At 44.1% G+C, this 19759-nt stretch overlaps 1 protein-coding gene across 1 annotated transcript in view; it reads right to left on the bottom strand.

The window, feature by feature from the left end:
* Positions 1–19759, bottom strand: part of ELL (elongation factor for RNA polymerase II) — a 61170-nt gene that overhangs the window by 32989 nt on the left and 8422 nt on the right. Inside the window, exons 3-4 of the mRNA XM_060784899.2 lie at positions 9942–10063; positions 8277–8440 (exon numbers count right to left, since the gene is read on the bottom strand). Of these exons, the coding sequence (XP_060640882.2) occupies positions 8277–8440; positions 9942–10063 (286 nt within the window). The remainder of the gene's footprint in view (positions 1–8276; positions 8441–9941; positions 10064–19759) is intronic.

The raw sequence follows: 19759 nt of genomic DNA, 5'->3' as shown, positions 1-19759 counted from the left end.
CAAAGCCCTCTCTTATGCTTTACGTCAGGGGTCCTCAAACTAAGGCCCGGGGGCCGGATACGGCCCTCCAAGGTCATTTACCCGGCCCTCGCTCAGGGTCAACCTAAGTCTGAAATGACTTGAAAACACACAACAACAACAATCCTATCTCATCAGTCAAAAGCATGCCCACACTTCCAAGTGAAATGCTAATAAGTTTATATTTATTTAAATTGTTCTTCATTTTAATTATTGTATTGTTTTTAAGTGTTTTTGCACTACAAATAAGATATGTGCAGTGTGCATAGGAATTCATTCATGTTTTGTTTTTTTTCAAATTATAATCTGGCCCTCCCAACAGTTTGAGGGACTGCGACCTGGCCCTCTGTTTAAAAAGTTTGAGGACCCCTGCTTTACGTCATGGTGCATAAAAGTTGGGATTAACCCTGGGAGCAGATGGCTTTGTGGATGTGTCGGAGATCCTTGTCTTGCCCCAGTTCAAGGCATATTGTTTGGAAGACATCAAGTATGTCATGGAGATTAACAAAAAGCAGCACTTTGTCATGCGGCCAAGTCCTTCCCACGGGCACCTCCAGATCCGTGCCAACCAAGGGCACTCACTGCAGGTGGGAGAGTATGGATGCCCAGCAAGGACAATAATATAATATAATATAATATATTGTATATACATATAATATTGATAATATTATAATGTAATACAATATAATACTACTACTACTAATAATATGATATTACAATTATATATGTTATATTAAAAGTAATTACTAATAATATTACAGTATAATGTTATAGTGCAATGCAATATATAATATTAATATTGTGCTATGGTAATAATATAATATATTGTATTTAATGTATTGACAAAGGCTTTCATGGCCGGAATCACTGGGTTGTTGTAGGTTTTTTGGCCATGTTCCAGAGGCACTTCTCCTGACGTTTCGCCTGCATCTATGGCAAGCATCCTCAGAGGTAGTGAGGTCTGTTGGAACTAGGAAAAAGGGTTTATATATCTGTGGAATGACCAGGGTGGGACAGGAGCTAGGTGTGAATGTTTCAACTGACCACCTTGATTAGCATTTGATTGCCTGACAGTGCCTGGAGCAATCTTTTGTTGAGAGGTGATTAGATGTCCTTGTTTGTTTCCTCTCTGCTGTTGTGCTGTTCTAATTTTAGAGTTTTTTTAATACTGGTAGCCAGGATTTTGTTCATTTTCATGGTTTCCTCCTTTCTGTTGAAATTGTCCACATGCTTGTGGATTTCAATGCCTTCTCTGTGTAGTCTGACATGGTGGTTGTTGGAGTGATCCAGCATTTCTGTGTTCTCAAATAATATGTTGTGTCCAGGCTGGTTCATCAGGTGCTCTGCTATGGCTGAATTCTCTGGTTGAAGTAGTCTGCAGTGCCTTTCGTGTTCCTTGATTTGTGTTTGTGCGCTGCGTTTGTATTTACTTTTTACTTGTAAGCCTCTCTGAGTCCCCTTCGGGGTGAGAAGGGCGGCATATAAATGTTGTAAATAAATAAATAAATAAATATTGAAGGAACGAGTTAAGTCATTTCAGAATCACTGGCAATAATCTTTGAGAATTCTTGGAGAACATGAGAAGTCCCATAAGAAGACTGGAGGAGGGCAAATGTGGTCCTGATCTTTGAGAAGGGAAAAAAAGAGGCGCCAAACAATGACTAGTGTCCAGTCTGCCTGACATCAATACCAGGAAAGATCCTGGAGCAGATCTTGAAGGAGAACGTCTGCAATCACTTAGAACGGAATGATGGGATTACAAAAAGTCAGCATGGATTTCCTCAAAAACACATCATGCCAGACTCATATTATTTCTTTTTTTGATAGAGTTACAAGTTTGGTAGATGCAGGGAATGCTCTGGATGGAGCATCTCTTGATTTCAGGAAGGCCTTTGATAACTAAAATGATCAAAGATCTGGAAACCATGATTCTCTATGAGGACTGTCTTAAAGAACTTGGTATGTTTAGCCTGCAGAAGAGAAGGTTGAGAGGAGATATGAGAGCCATGTATAAATATTTGAAAGGAAGAGGGAGCAGGCTTGTTTTCTCCCGCCCTGGAGACCAGGACTCATAGTTATGGGTTCAAATGACAAGAAAGGAGATTCCACCTGAACATCAGGAAGAACTTCCTGATTGTATGAGCCGTTCAACAGTGGAACTCTCTGTCTCAGAGTGTGGTGAAAGCTCCTTTCTTGGAGGCTTTGAAACAGAGGCTGTATGGACATCTGTTGGGGGTGCTTTGATTGTGCTTTTCCTGCATGACAGGGGGTTGGACTAGATGGCCCATGTAGCCTCTTCCAACTCTTTTATTCTATGATTCCATCTGATTGCCCCAAATTTTCTAAAATTTCCCAGCAAGTGGCTGCTCTCAGGCTGAGAAAATCCCTCCCATGGTCTTGCTGGGAACTGGCAAGATCTTCCAATGCAATTCTATGGAAGTTACTAGAGGATCTAGTGAACTCTTAGAGAGAATACTTCCCTAGGTTTCCTCCAGCGCAGCTCTATAATATGCTGGGACCATAGACCAGGGAAGCGAATGGTGTTTAGCCCTACCGATCTAAAACCATGGTCCAGCAGGGAATGGATGTGCTACAGATTTGGTATATACTTTATTTTAAATTCTGTAAGCTGTTTTGGGGATCACTTTGTGAGAGAATTATTAAATTACCCCATATAACTAAATCATCAAATTAAGACAAAATAAAAGAACGGCCTGCTGCCTCAGGGGAGTATGCTTGCTCCATCAATGTTTAACATTTACTCAATTGATCAGCCACTGCCAGAAGAGACAGAGTTTCATCTATGCTAACGATCATGCCATCACCACTCAAGCAGGGAAAGGCTTTGGAAGACGGGTTTGAGAAGAGACCTGGTCTTCTGCTATACTTATAAAGTCATATCTACTACATAAGACAAGCTAGCTTCCAACAGACCTGACAACCTGTGAGTGTAATAATAATAATAATAATAATAATAATAAAAGAATCCTAGGCTAGGAAGAGATCTCCAGGGGCCATTCAGTCCAGCCCCTTTTGGCAAATGGGAGAAACACAATCTAACCACTCCTGACAGATGGCCAGCCTCAACTTGATGATTATGATGATGGAATCCTAGGGTAGGAAGAGACCTCCAAGGGCCATCTAGTCCAGCCCCTTCTGGCATAAGGGAAAAGCACAATTAAACCACTCCTGAGAGATGGCCATTCAGCCTCAGTGTAATAATAATAATAATAATAATAATAATAATAATAATAGAATCCTAGGATAGGGAGAGACCTGTAAGGGCCATCCAGTCCAGCCCCTTTTGGCAAATGGGAGAAGCACAATCTACCCACTCCTGACAGCCAGTCTCAGCTTAGTAGTAGTAGTAGTAGTAGTAGTAATAATAGAAGTCCACTTACATCTGGAGAGCACTGTGAACCAAAACAAAGATAAATCTGGACCAAACTTGGGAAGAAAAGTCAATATGCTCAAAATTTGAACACGGTGGAGTTTGGGGAAGACCTTAACATTTGGCCCTGCTTACCTATCCGAACGTATCTCTCCTTACAAACCCTCTAGGAATTTAAGATCTTCTGGGGAGGCCCTGCTCTCGGCCCTGCCATCTTCACAGGTTCGATTGGCGGCGACGAGGGATAGGGCCTTCTCAGCGGTGGCCCCTCGGTTGTGGAATGCCCTCCCCAGGGACATTAGATCAGCCCCCACCCTCTTAACGTTTCGCAAAAAAGTTAAAACCTGGCTATATGAGCAGGCCTTTCCAAATGCAGTGTAGCTATTCAACTCTGATCTCGGAACGGTTGGACAACATGACTGGATAATGACTGGTAATGAAATGTGGAGGACTTATGGTTTTTATTGTGTTACTGATGTTAATTGTAATGATTTTTTTACCTGTGTTAAATGTTTTTAATGTTTAAATTATTTTTGTACTGTTGTGGGCATCAAATTGTGCCGTTTTGTAAACCGCCATGAGTTGCCCTTGAGCTGAGAATGGCGGTATAGAAGCATAGTAAATAAATAAATAAATAAATTTGCTTGCATTTAGAGTTCATCTGTAATCAATCTGAACTCAGGCGGGTTGGGGGGGCGACGGACCCTTCGCTCTTCCACCCCACGTGCTGCCTTTTTGGTGCCTTTTTGCACCGTTTTTGGCACTCTGGATGTCCCATAGGCTACGGGGAAGGCGGGGTGGGGGGGGTGATGGATGGCCCTGGGTCAAGCCACTGCGGAACAGTCCCATGGTCCTGACACCGATGGGCTTTCAACCAGGGAGGAGAAGGATGAGTCCTCTCCTCCAGCAACTGCTCCTGGGAAAGGCGGGCCAGGCCTCTCTCAGGTGCAGTTGCTATGGCAGCCTCAGCACCAGCAGCATGGCGATGGAGTCGGAGAAGCCTCCTCCTGCTTCTGCTCCCTGGGTTGAGGCTCGAAGAGGCCTTGGCGCTGCTCTGCCAGGCCTTGAGCAAGTGAGTAGGAAGAGGCCCCTCTGCCTCCGTCTCGGTTGGTCAGGCTGGTGTTTCAGATTTTGAATTTTGGAGGATGATGAGGAGCTGAGGCTGGCTCTGGGAGGCCTAGCATCCGTTGCCGCCACAGGCTCCGCCACGAGACGCTGGAGGAGCTCTCTTACATGCACGTGCGCACCCCCCCCCCCCCCCCACAGCTGCACGCATGCACTGTGATGGCTTCTCCTTTTATTAAGGATTTGTAAGTTCTTTTCGGTGGTTTTTTTAAATTATTATTATTATTGTTGGTCACACCTTGTATGGTGAGGAGTTTTGTTGCCAAATTTGGTGGGTATTGGCCCAGTGGTTCTTTTGTTTTTAAGGTACTCACGATGACAAGAGCATTTATATATATATATAGATATATATATCACACACACATACGGAAGAGTCTCGCTTATCTGACCTTCACTTATCCGACATTCCGTCTTTCCAACACTCTTATTCGACGCTCCCCTTCCTTCCATTAAAGGAGCGCTTCCCAACACTCTCTCCGTTCCCAATAAGTGAAAAGGGCAAGACATGGAGGAGGAAGAGGAGGGAGGAAAGGGGGAAAAAAGGCAGGACCGGAAGCAGAAGCGTCCTCCCTCCTTCCCTCTGTGATTTTCACGCTCCTCTTCCGCATCTAGGCACTTCCTGCTGGGCCACTCTAGCCCCGAGGTGTTGCCTTGCCTTCACCCTTTTGAGTCCCTGTTGTTAGTATTCTAGGTGTCTAGCAGCGCGTCGAACGAGTAACAGTAGGAGACTCCGTATTATCTGACATTTTCATTTATCCAACATTCTGCCGGCCTGTTTATGTCAGATAAGCATGACTCTACTGTATATATAACATACACACAAACATAAATATTCTTAATATACGAGGGGTATTGTTTAAGTAAGGTCCGTTTTGTTGTAGACACTAGTCGTTCACGAGCATACCACAACGAGCGTGTGCGTCGTGTACCGGCATGCCTCGGGAACAACTGTGCTCAGTTTCCGCTCTGTAGCTAACCTGTACGGTTCTGTTCTGTGCTTTAAAAATGTTTAAGACTATCAACTCACCCTCCGCATGTGAGGTTCGCTCAGTGATATGGTTTTTGTCAGCAAGGAACCTGCCTGCTGCAGAAATTCATGGACAGATTTGTGAAGTGTACGGTGATACTGTTATGAGTGAAAGCAAAGTGCGTAAGTGGGTACGACAATTCAAAGATGGCTGTGACAACGTCCATGATGAGGACCGCTCCGGTCGCCTTTCTTTGATTACAGTTAACTCTTGGTTATTGGAGCAGGCGGCAAGTTTTTATGAAGAGAGTATTTTAAAATTGGTTCAGAGGTATGATAAGTGTTTGAACAAACTTGGCAACTATGTCGAAAAATAGAGTGAAGTATGTAGTTTCTGAAAATAAATTTACTTTTTTGAAATAAATTTTCGTTGTGTACTTATGTTCAAACGGGCCTTACTTAAAAAATACCCCTCGTATACGGTATTGGGATTAAATAAACTTGGGAGACAGGGAATGGGTGCCATTACCCCATATTTGGACATTACAGCACCAATCCCCAACCAACTCCCAGAAACGAAGAAAGCAACATGGCTGTGGGGACAGTAGGTGAACACTCTGCCTCCTATTTCTACATTTCATGGGCATTTTGCTAGAATGGAAACTCTGCAGCCTAAGCCTGTTTCGCAGGGTTCTTGCACATTGCTGCCGAGACTGTGGTGGCTTTATTCTAGGAAAGGAAGTGGAGCAAAGGCCTTGCAGTGCCTCAAGCCAAACCACTATGGGGAAGTACCGAAATGTACCCTAAATGTGGGGCAAGAGGAAGAAGGACGCCGGCAAAAAGGAGAAAAGGACAGCCATCTCTCCCCCACTCCACCCCTCTAGCTTTGAGTTATTCCCAGAAGACAGGAAACCAATGGTTTCCTTCCTGTGCAATCCCCCTACCTCCTCCACTCCTTGCCCAAAGCACTGGGCCAGCTTTTGAAGAAAAAGATGAGTCAGGGAAAACTCGTCAACTTGCGAACGTTTGCCGACTTGGGAGCAAAAGAGGCTGGCTCACACAACATTCCTCTGCATATGTTCTGTGTGTTTGCTGGGACTACCGCTCCTAGAATTCCAAACTTGACTCCCCAGAGGTGGTTGGGAAACATGTGTTCAAGTCAACGCAGGGAGTTGGCCATTACAGTCCAGCCCCCATATTCTTGGGGGATATGTTCTTGTGTTACCTGAAGCTGCAGATAGATGCACCCAAAGTCACCCCTTCCACACTGCCATGTAAAATCCAGGTTACCTACTTAGGACTGGATTATATGGCAGTGTAGACACACGCGCACGCACGCACACACACACACATATATGGATGGATGTTGGATCACTGGTTGGTGATATATATATACACACACACACACACACATTATATTATATATATTACTGTTATATATACTACTATATAATATAATGTTACTACTATATATTACTATATTAAATAGACTCATAGAATAGACTTAGAAGGGACTCTATCATGGTATTGGGGGAGAACAGACAGGAAGGAAGGAGAGAAGAAAGAAGGGAGAGAAAAATTGAAGGAATGAAGGAGGGAAAGGGGGAAGGAAGGAAAGAGAGAAGGAGGGAGGGAAAGAAGGAAGGAGGAAAGGAAAGAGGGAAGGAAGGAAAGAAAGAGGTACCAAAGGAAGGAAGAAGAGAAAGTAGAAAGGAAAGAAAAAGGGAGGGAAATGCAGGAAAGAGGTAAAGAAGGAAGGAAGGAGAAAAGGAAATAAAAAGTTAAAGAAGGAAGGAAACAGGGAGGGAAGAAAGGAGACAAAAGAAGAAGTAGAGAACGGGGGAGGGAAGGAAGGAAAGAGAGAAGGAAGAATAAAATCAAAGAGCGAAAGAATGAAAGAAAGAGGTAGAGAAGGAAGAAAGGAGAGAAAGAGGAGGGGGGAGAAAAAGGGGGAAAGGAATAGGTAGGTACCTCTTTTTCATAATATTCCAGATATCTACATCTACTTTGAAAATTCTTACTATAGGCCACAGCAGCGTGTGGCAGGGCACAGCTAGTCAGAAATATATGTTTTCTGATGGTGTTTGGCGACCCCTCTGAAAGCCTTTCGTGACCTCCCCCAGGTGTCCCAACCCCCAGGTTCAGAAACACTGATCTAGTCCAACTCCCTGCTATGCAGGAAAAGCACAAAGTACCCCCGATAGATAGCCATCCAGCCTCTGGGTTGTTGTAGGTTTTTTCGGGCCATGTTCTAGAGGCATTCTCTCCTGACGTTTTGCCTGCATCTATGGCAAGCATCCAAATTATTCATATTACATATAATATATAACTTTACTGGGCCAACTCCAAAGCACAGCAAACCTCATGCAAGCTTTGGAAAAGCCTCCAAAGAAGGAGCCCTCATTACACGCCAAAGCAGAGAGTTCTGCTGTTGAACAACTCTTCTTACAATCAGGAAGTTCTTCCTAGTGTTTAGGTGGAATCTCCTTTCCTGTCATTGCTCTGAGTCCTAATTCCCAGGGCAGCTGAAAACAAGTCTGCTCCCTCCTCCTAACGATATCCTTTCACATATTGAAACCTGACTCTCATGTCTCCTCTCGACCTTCTCTCTTGAGGCTTAACAGACCTGGCTCTTTAGATGTTCCTCATAGGGATTATTAATGCTGTCCAGACCTTTGATTATTTTTTTGTTGCCCGAGACTAGATTCAAATGAATGCCGAGAGTGCCAAAACCCCCTTCCCTGACCCAATTTTGCAAAGACAGAGGCTCCTCACCAACGTAGCGCCCCCCTGGCTTGATCACAATGGCCCCCCGGCTCCGGGTCTCTTCCTCCACCTGCGCCATGCTCTCTTTGGCCTTCTGGTATGAGTCGTCCGTGGCGCAGACGGTGATCTTGTCCTGGATGCTGCCCAAGCAGTCCAGCTGAATGTTGCCACTGCTGCAGAGAAAAAAGGGGGTCATGAAAAAGAGGCCAGCCATGCCCCTCTGGAACTGATTTCCTACCCTCCATTACCTGATACTCCCTTACTGTGGAGCCATTATTATAATAATTATTACAATTATAAAATTATAATAATAATATTTATTGATACCCTGCTTTACCCAGAGCCAACCATAAGAAATGGGGCCTCAAAGCGGAGTCCATGACATGCAAGTGTGGAAAAGAGCAAACCACACACCACCTACTACAGTGCAACCTGAGCCCTGCCACATGCACAATGGAGGACCTTCTCACAGCGACACCAGAAGCACTCAAAGTGGTCAAAATAAATCTAGTACAATGTCAAGTTTTTAACTTTGTGTTCTTTTAAATACATTATAACTGTACCCTCAATTCGCTTCTGACACAATAATAAATACATAACTAAACCAACCAGCGGAGCTTTTGTTAAACCAAAGGCTTCCATCCACCGTCCTTTTCCCAGCCTTTTTTTTTTAGCGCTGTGGGGTAATTCTATGATATGTGCCCACAGGACGTTTTTCCTTCCATCTCTATTCCCCACGGTTTCATGTACTTAAAGCCCCAAAACATACCCCCCTTGCAGACTTGGGGTGGAATTGTACACTTACATGGGTACTGCTTTGCTTTCTTGAACATGCTGCGATATTAACCACTTAAGTTGTTTGTTTCTGACCGTGATTCTCAGTCTTGTTGGTGAAATGCTTACAATCCTTTCCTTCTCCTTGTTCTTGTCCCCTTTTCCTTGGCTGCTAAATCATGACACCTCCAACTGTTCCCTTTCAAACAGGCCTACCTACTCCTCCTCCTTTTTATTCTTATTACCTGGCAAGGTTGTTGCAGGGATAAAATAGAGAGGCAGAGATACACCTATACTTACAGAAGCTTATCCGACATTTCATCTTATCTGACGCCCCCCTTTTCCTCCAGCATTTCCTCTTCAATTAAAGGAACGTTCCCCAACCCGCTCTCCATTCCCAATAAGTGAAAAAGGCAAGATAAGGAGGAGGAGAAGGGTGGAAAGGGGGAAAGAGGGAGGACTAGAAGTGGAAGCGTCCTCCCTCCTTCCCTCTGTGATTTCCACGCTCCTCTTTCACATCTGGGCACTTCCTGCTGGGCCGCTCTAGCCTCGAGGTGTTGCCTTGCCTTAATCCTTTGAGTCCCTGTATTCTAGGTGTCCAGTGCTGAATCGGACGGGTAACAGGAGGAGACTCCATATTATCTGACATTTTTGTTTATCCGATGTTCTGCTGGCCTGTTTATGTCGGATAAGTGAGACTCTACTGTACTTGGGAGAAAAGGAGTATACTATTGTAGCAGATTCTCAGTTAATCACCACTCATGGGGATTGCTAGATGAACATAGAGAGTTCTTATTAAAAATATGTCTAACTCACATTATACCCCATACTATATGATGCCATAAATGCTGTATGGATTTGACATTCATATGTCATTTGCAGGCTGGAAATGCGACTCACCTAGAGACGTATTGCTGGATGCAATCAAAGCTGCCCTGAGGGCTGTCCTTGCCAATGTGGGAGAGGTAAAATGAGAATGTCCGGACCCCTTTTGAGCCGTCCGAACGGGGTATTGAGATGCGCTGTTGGAAGAGAAGCAGCCGTGTCAAGAGGTGCAAAGACAACTCAGAATTCCCCAGGCTTCGCGGGGTTTGTGGTTAGTAGTTGCGAGAGTTGCGGTCCAAAGCAACCAGAGGATCAAAGGTTGGAAGGGACCACGAAGCAGCAGGAGAAAACTGGCATTCTAAAAAAAACTAGGATCCAGCATTGATTTTTATGGAGATGTGCCAAGCAAATTGGATTTGATCAAATGTAAATTGCAATCCAGCTGTTTTCAGATTTGATGTGTTATATTGCATTTTAATGGTATTGAATTTTAATAGACAAAGAACTGTATGCCAATTTGTCGTCAAAGGTTTTCATGGCCGGAATCCCAGGGTTGCTGTGAGTTTTCTGGGATGTATGGCCATGTTCCAGAAGCATTCTCTCCTGATGTTTCGCTCACATCTATGGCGAAAATCAAAGGTATTTGTTTGCAAATGTCAAACGGTCTAGATATTAATGAACAACAATTATCACCATCCATTTTACCATTGCATATAACAGGGCTTGATTATCCATGGATTTTGTAACCAAAGCCCACCAGGCCTCTGTAAAATGGGAAATGTTTGAGGTGTCAATGTGTGACATAGGAGCCAGTAGAAGAGAAATGCTGTGATGCCAAGGAGTCCAAGGGGATACAATACTCAACACTCTGGCATGTTGACTTCAGAAGTCCACTTGCTTTAGGGACTTTTCACCTCTTGTCATCCCAGCAACCATTTCGTGGGCGACTTGGGATATTTGGCCTGCAAAATGGGGGACCCCCATATCAGCCATGTTCATAGGAAACCCCCTTTTCAGAAAACAAAAATGAAACCTATCAATGAGCAAAGCTGATATGGGCTTTCCAGAAAAAAGCAGAACTGGAAAAATCCTCCCAGACTCTAAAGGACGCCTCTTGCTACTCTATTTTTCAAAGGAAGGAAGGAAGGAAAAAAGAGAGAAAGGTTTGGATCTATTCTTCTTTACAGAGACTTGGAGAGTTGGAAAGGAAACTCCAAGGATCATTTATTCCAGTGGTTCTCAACCTTCCTAACGCCGCGACCCCTTAATACAGTTCCTCATGTTGTGCTGAACCCACTACATTCTTTGTGTTGCTACTTCATAACTGTAATTTTGCTACTGTTATGATTCGTAATGTAAATATCTGATATGTAGGATACATTGTCACTCACTGGACCAAATTTGGCACAAATACCCAATATGCCCAAATTTGTATACTGGTGGGATTGGGGGGTATTAGTGTTGTCATTTGGGAGTTTGTAGTTGCTGGGATTTATAGTTCACCTACAATCAAAGAGCATTCTGAACTCCACCAACGATGGAATTGAACCAAACTTGGCACACAGAACTCTCATGACCCATAGAAAATACTGGAAGGGTTTGGTAGGCATTGACCTTGAGTTTTGGAGTTGTAGTTCACCCACATCCAGAAAGCACTTTGGGCTCAAATAATGATGGATCTGGACCAAACTTGGCACGAATACTCAATATGCCCAAATGTGAACACAGGTGGAGTTTTGGGAAAATAGACCTTGACATTTGGGAGTTGTAGTTGCTGGGATTTATAATTCACCTATAATCAAAAAGCATTCTGAATCCCACCAATGATAGAATTGAGTCAAACATAATCGGCAGAAAATACTGTGTTTTCTGATGGTCTTTCGAGACCCCTCTGACACCCCCTCGAGACCCACCCAGGGGTCCCGACCCTCAGGTTGAGAAACACTGATCTATTCCAACCACCTGCTAGGTAGGAATACACAACTGAAGCACAGTTTCTATCAAGGCAGGCAAAAAGGAATTCCCCTTCATGCCTTTGCAGCTGGTGCTTTTTTGAGTTGAAGAAATAGGGACTGAATAGTCAGTTCTACATGCCTTTGGGGGGGGGGGGGGGGTGTCTGTTGAAAGGCAAAAAACTTTCCAAAAAGCGGACGTGAGCTTCCAATAACTCCCAGTTTTATGGCCTCTTTTTCTGGGGGTCTTTAGAATTGATCAAAGTGATTTACATTATATTTTTGTGGCCACACAAACACCACGCACAAGAGAAGCAGGCCTTCTTCGCTTGACTTCTCCCCAAAGCAGGTCCACAGCTCATTGCTGGGTACAAACACAATGCCTTGCATATGGAGAAGTCGCTCGTCCCTCCCGAGATGGTAGCAAGAAAACCCTAAACTCACAGAGAGGCTATTTGATTTACAACCTAGCTTTTTTTCTACACCATGGGAAGCTTGTGTCCAATTTCGATGCCATCCTCTGGAAAGCCAGGCAGATCTCTATGGAAGGAAAGCACCAGAGAGTGGGAAAGGGAGTACCCATTCGCATTTAGGACACAAGACAGGCTTGTTTTGACACTGGAGGGGTTTAGAATCATAGAGTTGGAAGAGACCATGCGGGCAGGGCCGGCCAAAGGTAATTTTCAAGTGTAAGCAAACAGTATTTTGGTGCCCCGCCCCCCCAAACCAGAAGTTGGCTTACACAGGCTCTAGTCCCAAAAGGAGAAGTGAAGGCCCTTCCAAAAAGATTCCTTCCCCGCCGTCCCACTCCTCTCCTTGGCCTTTACCCCACCTCCACCCCCACTTCAAGCCCCAATTCCTCTCTCTCCATCTCGGGACTGATTCCCCCCCCCCCCGCTGTCAAAACACACACGTGGGTCACGTGGCTATGCGGCGGCCAATCACATTGCAGATTGCTCCTCTTCCCCCCTCCTCCGCTTGTTTCAAGGTCCTCACCATTCCGTTGTCATAGCAACTGAAGCCTAAGGAAGGGGGGGGGGAGTTGAGGCCTGTTGTTAGTAGGCCAGGCCCAAGCCATGCTTAGAGTGTGTGGAAGCTTATAAAGCACAACATGGACCTTCCATTTGTTTTGGACTTCAATTCCCATCATTCCTAACGGCCCCAGGCCCCTTCTGCTTTGAACTGGATTATGAGTCTATACTGCCCTATAATCCAATTCAAAACAGATAATCTGGATTAAGAAACTGTATTATATGGCAGTGTAGATGGCACATTTGTCATACGGAGAATTTTTCTATAGTTTAATCCATGCATGGAAATACTTGGGCCCTCCAGGTGTTTTGGACTGCAACTCCCACAATTCCTAACAGCTTCAGGCTCTTTCCTTTCTCCCCTCAGCCGCTTAAGCATGGGCTTAAGCACTTAAAAACAATGATGGATCTGGACCAACTTTGGCAAGAGTACTCAATATGCCCAAATTTGAACGCTGGAGAAGTTTGGGGGAAACAGACCTTGACCTTTGGGAGTTGGCGTTGTTGGGATTTATAGTTGTTTGTTGAGGCCTTGGCCTTTGTAAGCCGCATCAAGTCCTGCGGGAGATGCTAGCGGGGTACAAATAAAGTTTAATAATAATAATAATAATGATAATAGTTCACCTACAATCAGAGCATTCTGAACTCCACCAATGATGGAATTGAACCAAACTTGGCACACAAAACTCCCATGACCAACAGATAATACTGGAAGATGGTTTTTTTTTTTGCTCCTACAGTCACTCCAGGAGACTACTACTACTACTACTACTACTATTATTATTATAAAACTCAGTTGGAAGGGAACCCTGAAGGCCATCCAGTCCAGCCTCCTTCTTTCTGCCAGACAGGGAGATAGAATTACTGCAGGAGAAACAACAACAACAACAATGATGATGATAATAACAACAGTAAGTAAAGCTTATGACAGGCTCTCCCATCCTTTCTGCTCCAAATAATAATAATTGTAATAGTCATAATAATTATTATTATAGACACTTGGGAAGTGTTCGACATGTGATCCAATACAACAGCCAGTATAGTGATCTTGTTTGCTATGTACTAATATGGTTGTGTTTCAAATAATAATAAGTAAAGCTTATGGCAGGTTCTCCTTTCTGCCCCATATAACAACAACAACGTCACGCTTATGGCAGGTTCTCCCATCCTTTCTGCCCCATATAACAACAACGACAACAACAATAGAGTTCTGGAGCACAATACTCCTGACCTCACGATCGTGTTAAAAAACAAAGTACGGACTGTGGATGTTGCAATCCCAGGTGAAAGCAGGACCAATGAGAAACAACTGGAAAAGCTGGCACGATGTGAGGATTTAAAGACTGAACTGCAAATACTCTGGCATAAGCCAGTCAAGGTGGTCCCAGTGGTGATCGGCACACTGGGTGCAGTTCCTAAAGACCTTGGCCTGCACTTAAAAACAATTGGCACTGACAAGATTACCATCTGTCAGCTGCAGAAGGCCACCTTACTGGGATCTATTCGCCGAGACATTACACAGTCCTAGACACTTGGGAAGTGTCCGACGTGTGATCCAATTACAACAGCCAGCAGAGTGATCTTGTTTGCTGTGTACTCATCTTGTTGTGTTTCAAACAACAACAACAACAACAACAACAACAACAAGTCAAGGTTATGTCAGGTTCCCTCATCCTTTCTGCCCCATATAATAAAATAATAATAATGATAATAATAATATAATAACAACAGTAAGTCAAGGTTATGGCAGGTTCCCCATACTTTCTGCCCCATATAATGATGACGATGATGATGATAACAACAACTAGTGAAGGTTATGGCAGGTTCCCCCATACTTTCTGCCCCATATAATAACAACAACAAACAACAGTAAGTCAAGGTTATGGCAGGTTCCTTCATCCTTTCTTCCCCATATAATAAAATAATAATGATAATAATATAATAACAACAGTAAGTCTAGCTTATGGCAGATTCCCTCATCCTTTCAGTCCCATATAATAATACTAATTCTACTACTAATAACAGTAGTCTCCTGGATTCACTGGATGGGTTTGGTGGGCATTGACCATGAGATTTACAGTTGTAGTTCACTTATATCCAGAGATAACTGTGGACTCAAACAATGAGGGATCTGGACCAAATTTGATATAAAAACATGATACCCTGAAATTTGAGAACTAGTGGGGCCAGGAAGTTATTGGAGGCAGAGGAGAGTCGTGCTGCTGCTGCTGCTCTCTCCACCCTTGGGTGATTTGGACTCCAACTCCACTATTACTCGCAGCCTCAGGCCCTTTCCTTTTAAGCAGGTGACTAGAACTGATCTGGCCTTGAGCTCCTTGGCCAGCTCGAGCTGGAGGCGTGCGTGCTCCTTGGCCAACTTGCCAAACGCTCCACCTCTCCGGCCTCGTGGCTTTTGGTGCCTCGCGCACAGCTGCTCTTGCCTCCTCGCGTGTCGCGCCGCACCAAGAGTGGCGGGAAACAGAGGAGCCCACCTCGTCCAACTGTCTCAAGAACACGGCGCATATGCGCGGAGCCAGAAGGGAGGTGGCGGAGTCAAGGGCCCAGGCCAAAGCGAGGCCCCATCTCCATGTCGCCTTCAAGAGGGAGATGGAGGTAGAGAAAGTTCGCAACCATGGTGGGGCATTTACGGAGGCGCCTCAGTGCCCCTGGGCAAAACGAAGTGTACCGCAAATGCTTACTCTGCATAATGGTTGAGCCACCTCTGCATATGGGTCACCCAGTCCAACCTCTGCCGTACAGGAAAAGCACAATCAAAGCACCACTGAAAGATGGCCATCCAGCCTCTATTAAAAGCTTCCAAGGAAGAGGCTTCTACCACACTCCAAGGCAGAGTTCCACTGCTGAACAGTTCTTACAGCCAGGAAGGTTTTCCTAATGTTCAGGTGGAATCTCCTTTCCTATAATGTGAACCCACTACTCCCAGTATTAGCACTCCCTTCTAATTTGGTGTCATCTGCAAACTTGATAAGGAGGCTCCCTAAACCATCATCCAAGTCATTATTACATATACCAGATGTTCTCTTTGCCGTTTCGTTTCACCTGCCCCTAAAAACAGAAACTACACTCCTCTGACCTTGGCTTCCTCTCATGACTCAAAATAATTGCAGCAGCTAAGGAATAAAAACAGAGAAATGTTTGGTTTTGAACTGGGCACCCCAAGAATGCGAGATTTCTGGGAAAATGCACCCTAGCCCCAGAAGGGGTTTAAAACCTTTGCCTCATTGATCAAAATGCCAATGACCCTAAACTGACACCCACTTGCTCATCTCAGCTGTCTTTGACTAGGACTAAGGCAATAAATAAATAACAAATCATTATGAGAAGGGTCTGGAAAATCTACAGTACAGGGCAGCATATGAACCCATGCATGAATCCATTTCTCCCACAGTTTGAGTTTTTTCCAGCTGCGGTGAGAATAAAAATGCTTGGCAAAGTGGAAGGAGATAGGAAAAGAGAGGAACTGCATTACAATTGGATCAAACTCCAGCTTGAGTCACTATATTGGCAGAAAAGCAGGTTAAGAATAGAAGAAATAATAATTAAAAAATTCAAAACCCTCCACCAAGGAAACCATGACTGATTTTGCAAGACCTGAGCAGGGCAGTTGTTGATTGAAAAACTGACACCAACACATTTGGCGATTCCCATGTTTTACACAGACAGGCCATTTCAGCAGTTGCAGTTCAGCAGTGAGCCCCATTTTGAAGGGAAATATAACCCATGGGTGCCTTTTGACTGTCATTTACTGAATGTACTAGCTTGGATCTCTGGTGTTACCCAGGTTATTTTTTAAAAGTCATTTTTAATTGTACAAAATGCATAAGGTGGTGGGTGAACTACAATTCCCATCATGCCAGGTTAACCCCGAAAAACTCCATCAGTACTTAAAGTTTGTTATGTTGGGTAAGTCTGCTCTAGATGCATCGTCAGTGGGGTTCAGTGTGTTCTTTGGCTGCAGGGTGAACTAGAACTCCCACTATGGTGAGTCAGTCCCCCCAAGCCCCTCCAGTAGGTTGAGTTAGTCATGGGGGTTCTGTGTGTCAAGTGTGGTCCAGATCCATCATTGGTGGAGGTCACAGTTTCTCTCGTTGTGAGTGAACTACAACTCCCAGAAAGAAAGTTCAGCCCCCCCCCTCCTCCAGTAATCCAATTTCAGCATATCAAGACTGTGTGCCAAGTGTGGTCCAGATCCATCAGTGTTTGGTTCACAGTGCTCTCTGGATGTAGGTGAACTACAACTCCCACAAATCAAGGTGAATTTTCCCCAAAGACCTCCAGTATTTTTTGCTAGTCTTGGGGGCTCTGTGTGCCAAGTCTGATGTAATTCCTTCTTTGGTGGAGTTCAGAGGGCTCATTTATTGCAGGTGAACTATACATCTCAGTACGTACAACTCCAAAATGTCCACCCCAATTCACCTCAAAACCCACCATTATTCTAATTTGTGCATATTGGATATGCATGCCAAGTTTGGTCCAGATCCATCCTTGTTTGGGTTCATAGTGCACTCTGGATGTAGGTGAATGACAACTTCTATAAATCCTTCCAAAAACCTCCATCATTTTTTGGTGGTCAAGGGATTTTAGTGTGCCAAGTTAGTTCCAGGTCCATCACTGGTGGAATTCACAGTGGTCTTAGATTGTAGGTGAACTATACATCCAAGAACCTACAACTCCTATAAATCATGATGAATTTTCCCCAAACCTCACTAGTATGTTCAGTTGCTGATTAATTCCTCTGTTTGCTGTGTGCCATAGAAAATAATAGGAAAGGGTTAAGGGAGAGGAAGTGGGTGGGATCATGTAAATTCCATACCAGAGGAGAGTCAGAAACACTGGGATGTCTGTGGCGGTGCAAACACATGAAATCTAGGATGAATTTGTCTCTGAATGAAGATCTTCACTTGGGTGGGGGACATTGGCAGGGTTCTTGGACATGTTCATGGCATTCACTATAACGTGCAATGTCATTGGATGGAATTGGTGTCTCCACAGTGGGACCTAGAGCTGTTTCTTTGTGTAAGTGGGCAGCCAAGCCACACACACACACATATTTTCACTTTCATTATGTGTCTAGATATAGATATTCCATCTTCTTTCTCCCTTTTTGAATTGTGTTAATGGATGGCCGATCCAGGATGGTTTTTAAACAATGACAAGATGTGCATTTGTTTCCGTTTCACTTTGCTTTTTTTTTTTTTTTAAGAGTAGGAGTGTGCTTGAAAGCTTCCCTTCCTCAACTGACGTTTTGCATAGTTCCTTTATGAAAAGATTCACCACAAGCTGCTTTCGGGGCATTTAAAATGCCATTCTTCCTGCCCTGAAAGTCAGTCCGAGACACAAAACCAGATGAAGAGACTTTCTGGAGAATAAAAGCCGTTAAAAATAGTTTTTGAGATTTTCTTTTTGGGCGGGGAGGAGGGGGAAGGAAACCAGATCACAAACAGGGAGAAAGACAAGGTTTAATCGCTTCTTTCCTGTCTGTTGTAATGTCTCACTATTGCTTGATGTTGTTGTTTAATGTGCATAACTGGATTTATGGTTGTTTTCTTTCTGGTTGCACTTTAGAGCATTGAATGTTTGCCACTGTTTGCTGTGCGTCCCCATGGTGAGATAGGGGGACATATAAATAATAATAATGATAATAATAATTATTATTATTTGAAACACAACAAGGTGAGTCCACAGAGACAAGGTCACTCTGTTGGCTGTTGTTCTGTGTCATGCGTCAGACACTTCCCAAGTGTCTAGGACTGTGTGATGTATTAGCGAATGATGCAAGCAGATCCCAGTAAGGTGGCCTTCTGCAGCTAGCAATGATAATTTTGTCAGCGCCGATTGTGTTTAAGTGCAAGCCAAGGTCTTTAGGCACTGCACCCAGTGTGCCGATCACCACTGGGACTACCTTGACTGGCTTGTGCCAGAGTCTTTGCAGTTCGATCTTTAAATCCTCATATCGTGTCAGCTTTTTCCAGTTGTTTCTCTTCAATCCTGCTGTCACCTGGGATTGCGACATCGACAACCCATACTTTGTTTTTTAACACGATTGTGAGGTCAGGAGTGTTGTGCTTCAAAACTTCTGTCTGAATTCGGAAGTCCCAGAGTAGTTTAACGTGTTCATTCTCTGTAACTTTTTCTGGCTTGTGGTCCCACCAGTTCTCAGGCAGGTGGTATTTGTGGCACAAGTTCCAATGAATCATCTGAGCAATGGTGTTATGCCTCTGCTTGTAGTCTGTCTGCGTGATCTTCTTGCAGCAGCTGAGGATGTGATCTATTGTTTCATCTGCATCTTTGCAGAGTCTACATTTGGGATCTATTGTCAACTTTTCAACTTTGGCTTTGATGGCACTGGTTATAAAGGCTTGTCCTGGGCTGCCAGAATCAGGCCCCCCATCTCCTTTTTCAGAGTCCCATTTGTGAGCCACAGCCATGTTTTTTCTTTGTCAATTTGGCTCTCAATTTTTCCCAGGAATTGTCCAGAGACCCTTCTTTCGCCAGTTTTCTCTTTGGCTCTGCATTGTGTTTTTACGGTATTCCCTCTTTGTCTTTTGCACTTTAAGCAGTTTACTACTATTGACTTCCTTCAATGCTGGTTCTTGACTGCCTTTTATATAATCTGCCAGTGCATGTTTCTCTTCTTCTACCATTTGTTTCACTTGCAGAAGCCCCCCTCTCTGCCTCCTGATTTTCTGGGCAGGTAAAGTCTGTCGACATCACTATGCAGGTGTAATGAGTAGTGGATCGTCATCAGTTTTCTTGTTTTTCTGTCCAGACCATCCAGCTCTGCTTGTGTCCAGTTCACAATTCCAGCAGTGTATGTAATGACGGGGATGGCCCAGGTGTTGAGAGCCTTGATCGTATTACTATTATTGTCATTTTAAAATCTTCTCTC

This window comes from Anolis sagrei, chromosome X (assembly GCF_037176765.1).
Source record: "Anolis sagrei isolate rAnoSag1 chromosome X, rAnoSag1.mat, whole genome shotgun sequence".
NCBI lineage: Eukaryota > Metazoa > Chordata > Lepidosauria > Squamata > Dactyloidae > Anolis > Anolis sagrei.
The sequence above is the reverse complement of the archived record's forward strand: the minus strand, read 5'-3'. Positions and strand labels throughout refer to the sequence as shown.